General features: G+C 34.9%; 1 protein-coding gene across 1 annotated transcript in view; it reads right to left on the minus strand.

Moving 5' to 3' along the window:
• The window catches only part of LOC585991 (DNA-binding protein RFX6), a 36012-nt gene extending 30014 nt beyond the window's left edge, over positions 1-5998 (minus strand). Inside the window, exons 1-2 of the mRNA XM_030993027.1 lie at positions 5671-5998; positions 1136-1350 (exon numbers count right to left, since the gene is read on the minus strand). Coding sequence (XP_030848887.1) covers positions 1136-1226 — 91 coding nt within the window. The 5' untranslated portion in view covers positions 1227-1350; positions 5671-5998. The remainder of the gene's footprint in view (positions 1-1135; positions 1351-5670) is intronic.
• Between the last annotated feature and the right edge of the window lie 1346 nt (positions 5999-7344).

A 7344-nucleotide genomic window follows, 5' to 3' on the forward strand; every position in this document is an offset into this window, starting at 1 on the left:
TTTGTCTTAAAAGTCAAACGGAGAGACAATGTAAAATGAGCTCTTAACAAAATAAATATTATATGAAAGGTGAGAAAAGGGCTTGCTGCATGACAAAATAAGCGCTATTGCACATGAATGCCGCCAATACTAGGCTAAATCGGCAAACTACCGTATCCCGAGTATTTTTGTAAAGTTTTCTCTGACAATGACAAAGACTTTGATGACAATTACAATGACAATGATGTGCATTTGTAAATTATACTTTTTTCTCATTTAAAACGCTCTATTTATTTGTAAGTAATCATTCGCAACCAGATGGCCGAATTTCAGATTCTTTTACAATCAGAATAAATAAAATGGATACATGAATGAATAATAATTCATCGATATCAGTGAAAATGCAACATTGTGAGTATACATGAGTAAGCTTATTTCGTGATATAGATGCATGACGTGTGCCTAAGAGTTTCAATAGGCATAGCAATAGGTTCCAGCAAATATGAGAATTGTAAATAACGACAACAGTAATTCGTAACAACTTTTATGAATCCACCCCACTGTGAGAAAGAAGATATTAAGGGAGATGAAGGGGAGAGAGAGAGAGAGATGTAGGGGAGAGGAAATAAGGAATGGAAGATGACATGGGTGAAAGAGAGAGAAGGGGTCATTTTGATTGTTAAATTAACGGTCCTGGAACAAATTAAGTTAACAAATTTAGATTTCTGCTACTTTTGAAACATTATTTATCATATACAAGTGTCGAGAAAAAATAATCAGTTATTTTAAACATGTTAAAGAGTGCATTCCACGTTCCCCTTTCCGAATTGGGAGGGCCCCATGCACCCCACCCATTTTTAAATGTTATCGATACACCACTGCATGAAAGAGGAGTGGTGTAATGCGTATGATTATGAGTTATGCTAACGATAAGAGAAATTATAGAAGGAAAGAGAATAACAACATATAATGATAACAAACAATAAAACTTCTGTTGCATTTTGATGAAAATCTTTTTTTTCGACTTAATAGGGGCAGAAATAGCAAATGGTAATAAGTGCACAATGTGCGAATGAGATAGAAGACCATTCTAATCAAAGGAAAAGATACTTAAAAATGACGTTTTGAAGAATAATATTTGTTATGAAAGGCTTACCGCTCATGTTGCTTTGGAAGAGCGTTTTCTTCGCGGGATTTTCACCGTCAACCACCAACTTGATCACGCTCATCGACCGCTTACTCGCCATCCTAGCTAGCCCGTTAATCTCCCGTTGGATTCTCGCACCGTTCCGCTAAACTTCCCTATCAGCTTCTATAACTCCTCCTTCGTGGGCGTCCTTGGTCGTGTTTGAAGCCTCGAGTACCGGGGGACTGTCGGGGAGGGAAAGACAAACAGGGTGGTAGTCAATGATTAGCTATAATTGCTCCAAAGGCCCTTAATGTGAAGACTCATACACGGGTATTGACACAGTAGTTCATGTAGCAGAACAGTTTATCACATACAACCGTCTCTCTCTGTCGAATGTTGAATGTCACAGAGACCTTCGCATTTTTGTTTGACACCTTGGCTACATGCAATTATATTACATTGTTATTTATGTTATTTGTCGTTATTTGTTTATGTTATGTTAATGTATTGTTATATTTTATACAAATGTGAGTCTTGAGATGATTTATATGCCTTCCTTTTATTTGTGCATGACAATAAATAAATTCAATTCATTTCAATGTATGACTAGTATTTGTTTGTAGGTGTAATTGCTAATTTTAGCATCAGAATATCGTTTTACATCAAATAATAAGAATTTCATTTTAAAAATCAAAGAAAAGGACAGTGAAGTCTGTTTTGAGTGCATTACCGGATTGCGCAACAGGCGGAGTTTGCAATGTTCAGGAAACAAGGATAAGTCTGATAGAAAAAATAACAAACCAAAGAAAATGACTGACAATAGGGAAAAAGGGACATGGATGGAGGGGAAAAGGAGGAGATATAAAGACAAGCAGGCGGGTAGGAAGAATATTGGCAATACATGACATTTTTTAATTTTATTTCTAAAAGACTAAATACTCATCCTCATAGTTTTAGTAACTGTTGCGCCCCTTTTTGTTTAGGTTTGGAAGCACCCTGGGTTTGAATAAAATTTGTCTTTACTTGAAAAAGGCTGAATGGCGAAATTAGTATATTTTGTATCACCTAAAAGGTTGTTTATTAATTCTTCTTCTCTTGTCTATTTTTCGTCAACAACAACGTGGCAATATATGGAAATATATATTTATATACGCAGTAATTGAAATAGCCACCTGCAAGTTGAAATGGGGTCAGCCGACCCCACGTCGACCGACCCTGAGTTGACTTCTGAATTTAGAAAAAAATCAGGCAAAATAGAAGTAGTTTTGAATACGTAAATATTTTAAAAACCACACAGCAATATAATTTGGAGTAGGCTTCTGTATCTCGTATTTATACAGTCATATTTTCAGTGTCATTCATCTAACTTATATTTGTTTCAAATCATTTTTATGACTATAATATTGTTACTTTTACCATTGTGAGAGATTATTAACCATTATTGAACGTTTAATTCAATGTTTGAATAAAAATTACTGCTCTTGATGGCGGCTGCTCACATGTATTACAGGATGAGCAGTTCATAACAACCCATTTCATTTTATTTTATTTTATTCGGGCGTTGTCCCACGTGTAACCTTGCACCACCATTGCCCCCATCCCCCCCCCCCCCCTCCCTCCACAAAAAACCTCATACAGGGAACGCCTACTTGTAAGAGGGTATTTCAATTGCTGCATTTATATGTATGATTTATGTTTATTTATTTATTTATTTCTGATATTTAAACAGGGTGGCACATAATCACCAATTTGGTGGTCCCACATGAGGCTCTGTTTGGTAAGAATAAAATAAGTAATAGCAGGAAAAACAAAATTCATTAATTCATAAACATGTAAACAGGTAAAATACAAATTAATTGATATCCTTCCGCTCATTTTCAACATTAGAGTTAACTTTCTTTTGGGGCACCCTGTACCTAACTTCAATTCATCTCAACAATATGCTTCAATCGCCACCATGTGTCATGCAATTGGCCATTAATCATTAGTTGGTCTGCCACCGACAATGCATGCCATCACTTTTGAACATGAGCTCTTTTCATAATGTGTACAATGTACAATTGTCACTGTGATCGAGCGATTCGTCATTTCTTCATGCGTTTTTAGAAACTAACCCCCAAAATGTTCATCGTGGGTCGATATGGTAGTTTTACTTGTAACAAAACGTAATGGAGATATATATAAATATAAATAAACTGCTGGTCAAAAGTTTTGTTACATCCTTTATTTTGAGATCTCTCTTTTTAATTTCTGGTTACTGACTTTTGAATATCCCATTTTCGTAATTTATCAAAATGTATGCATATGCCTTTGTAAAACACCTCGATACGAATTATTGTATTCACCTGTTATGAATTAATGTATCTCAATAGTAAGTTCGAAATTGCATACATTAGTTGTTGCTACGTAGGACAAATGTTTTGGCTTGCCCTATCTAAACAACATGTATTTATGCATTTTGCTTTCTAATTGTCCTACATTATATTGAAACACTAGCCATTTTAAATTTTCAAATCAAACATATTTTATAAATAAAATGAACACAACATTTGTCAAATCTTGTAACTGTTAATATGTCTTCTTCTTATCCTCCTCCTCCCCTTCTTCGTCTTCTTCTTCTTATTTTTCTTTGTCATTTTCTTCTTCTTCTTCACCTTTTTCTTCTCATCCTCTTCCTTCTCTCTCTTCCTCCTCATTCTTCTTCTTCTTTTTCTTTTTCGCTTTTGTGTTCTGTTTCTTCTTCTCTTCCTTCTTTGTTTTTCTTTTCCCCCTGTCCTCGTCCGCCGTTAGGTGTCGGTGATGATTTCTTCTCTGTTTTTCAATTCAATAACTTAAAAGTGGGCGAATGGCACAAGTATACTGACATGACTGAGAAACAGAAGATGATACCATTCTCTTTTCAGTCATATAGGCTATATATATATATACACGTAGGTCTGTCGATTCCATTTCGTTATTTCTTTCCTCTCAAACCAATTTTGTTTGCTTTCTGAATCAAGTATTCTCTAAATCAAACAAATCAGTGTACATATCTTCTCATAATGTCAACACTCGAATTAATATGATTGAGTGGTGTCGGGTCAAAATTGATGGAAATTTATGTACCAATTCAGATGCCCTTCAGGCTTCACGGGAGATACACACTCCTGTATATACAGTGTGTTATTCTAAAAAGGATACTCGAATTCTCCCAACAATTACTGGAAATATGATTTCGTCCTGATTAATTGTTAAGAGTCATGTCAAAGTACAATTCATCCTCTTTCATAATGTTGTGATATTGTCATACATGAATGAATTTGAACGGTTTTATTTTAAAGTGAATGATGTCAAAAGTATATGTAGTTAACAAAGAGAAATAATGCGTAATGTATGTCCATTTTAGTATATTTGCAAACGAGCGAAACAAAATACCGAGACACAAAGCAAAGCTGAGTGATATTTCTTGATTTGTTTTAATATTCATACTCTTTCAAAATTTTAGTAACCTTTAATAAGACATGAGTCCATATGGCCCGAATGGACAGAAAAATCTGATTTAAGAACAGAATGGAAATGAATTTGGGAGAGATTCAATGAATGGCCATTCATTGTGTTGATGCATAGATCCATCTCTCGTGGGCGAATCAATTTTTATATTACTGGTTTAAAATGATTTTAACTCGATCTCAGGCTTTACCATCACAATATAATATGATTTGAAAGGGCATAAAATCTCATTGTTAGGATATATTATAATACATACATTTTCATATAATTTATGTGTATTTGACGAGATGTTGCAGGAGGAATGTTTGTTCCCTTTTTGTTTAGAGGAAAGACATTGTATAATTTATATACATCATTTGGGAGTTGGGAATATGATGAATGCTTACGTTAACTTGTGTATGATCTTCCATTGTAAATAATTATTTTAAAAATTCATAGATAACTAAGGTGCAGGACATCGTTTTTATGTGGGGTCTTCAGAAATATTTCTAAACACATCATGCATCTCAAGAGATTACCTGACAAGCGTTTAATTCAAGCCAAATCGCTCGAATTATCCTCTTTATAGTATGCCCAACTGGCCCCTTTATATTGTATATTTATAAAATAATGTAAAGTTAAGTTCTCAAGTGACACAATGATTATATAAAGAACGTTCATTTGATGACATTTTAAAACAAGCGGCATCGGCGCCCATAAAGGTGAATAACGGGGATAGTGAACAAATGACATAAACAAATATCCCTTCTTTTCCTTTTCTAGAAATAGTCCCCTTTCTTCTAATTAAAACTAAAAAAATCACAAATTTCGATGATTTAATAATGAGATTATTAACTCTCTAGGCAATTATACAAATAACTTTGAATTACACTAACGTGGTTCTTCTTGTAATATGCTGGATCTGTGTTTACTTCAAAAACAAATAACTGTTCATCTGAGTTATTGACACTGCCAGGAGTTTTAAGAATGAATCAATGACTAAGAAATTTTGTTTAATTGCAAGGGGACGAGTTTATTTGGAGGGTGCGATTATTAACAATGTACAACAAATTAAAGTATTAAACATTACTTACCTCACTCAGAAACTTGCATCTGTTATGTAGGTGCTGAGCATGTCCACTTTAACGATGGGGTACGGAAAAAATACCCGATTAACAGAATAAGAGAGTCAGATTATACCTTGGTAGAATGGTTTTACTCCAGTCGCCAAAGTTACGATCCGTTTTTGAAATCACGTATAGATAGAAAATGCGTGTTGATCTCGAATGCAATCTTTTTCAAAATGCTGCTTTTGGGGATCGTGCCACGAATTGATATCTTTTTACGCGAGACAAACTCAGGCGTCTTGCTGTTAAGGCCATGCTCATATAAATTAACTATTCTAAATGCGGTCCAGTTATCAGAAGTTGTATTTACTCAGCGGCAACCTCTTACGATATTACTACATCAATTATGGCGTCTGTTTGTTTGAGGCTTTAAATAGTCGTACGCATGCGCAGTAATGGCCCAGAAATGGACAAGTATTATCACTGGATTTATGCATAGCATCAATATGAAAATCATAACAATGAAGTAGCGGTAGTATGAGGAGGAGGATGAATGGAAGGACGAGGGGTATATTGCTAGTTTTAAAGGGTTTTAGTTCGATGATCCCAGGTTTTTCAGCAGAATCATATTTCTTCGGGATGTGGGCTAAGCAATGGAAGGGACAATTGCAGAAATCCGTAGAGCATTCATCGCTAGCCATTAATTTTGCACGTTTGCAGTCTCCTGTCTCTTATCACGATCCATGCTCTTATGTACATAGTTGCGATTGATACAAATCAATTTCTACTCTGTATAACACGGGGCCCTGGGCTCACATGTAACCTTATCTTTATGAGATAAAAAATGCATGACATTGCATTACATGCCTATTTTCCCCACTATTAAAAAAAAAATCATTCTTTCATTTTCGGTAGCATAGGTACGGAGGCATGGCGGTGGGCGCGTACTGCCCTTACCCATGTTGACGAAAACAGGGAAAGGCAAAATAGAGGGATAAGGGGACTTGAATTCAGATGAAAGGACCCTTCTCACACCCTCTGCTCCCTAACGGTATACCTTGTTTCTTTGTATTTCATCCACCAAGTGAGACTGGTGCATCTTTCCTTCAAAAAAAAAGGGGGGGGGGGTTCAATGGCTTGGCCAACAGCCGTCATGTCTGAGCTTGACTCGATTTACTCGTCTAAAGACACATTCATTCAAAATTGCTTTTGATGATTAGCTGTGTTCACATTGATGTGCGTTTTATATGTATTGTATTTTGTAGGTTTTTTCCATTTTTTTTTAAATCAGTCTATTCTGTTTGTTATAGCGCTTAGAGACTTTGGTGGTAAGCGCTTTATAAGTAACGTTTTTATTATTATTATTATTATTATTATTATTATTATTATTATTATTATTATTATTATTATTATTATTAAAATGAAGCTAAATCTGAAACCCATCTATATGATGCGTGCATGCACTTCAATTCTCTTCTCTCATTCTAATCATACATAAAAGGGTGATGTTTGATTTCACGTGTATGAAGAAATATAATTCTACTGGAAAACGGAATAACATTTTTCTTCCTCCAGTTTTCAACAAATCAATCATACAATTTATTATTTAGCAAATGATTTCCTCTTTTCCTTGACGGAAAAAATGGGTATTTATCCACCCCTCTCTCTCTCTCTCTCTATCTCTATCTCTCTCTCTCTCTC

The sequence above is a fragment of the Strongylocentrotus purpuratus genome, unplaced genomic scaffold (assembly GCF_000002235.5).
Source record: "Strongylocentrotus purpuratus isolate Spur 01 unplaced genomic scaffold, Spur_5.0 spur5_scaffold_20, whole genome shotgun sequence".
Classification (NCBI taxonomy): Eukaryota; Metazoa; Echinodermata; class Echinoidea; order Camarodonta; family Strongylocentrotidae; genus Strongylocentrotus; species Strongylocentrotus purpuratus.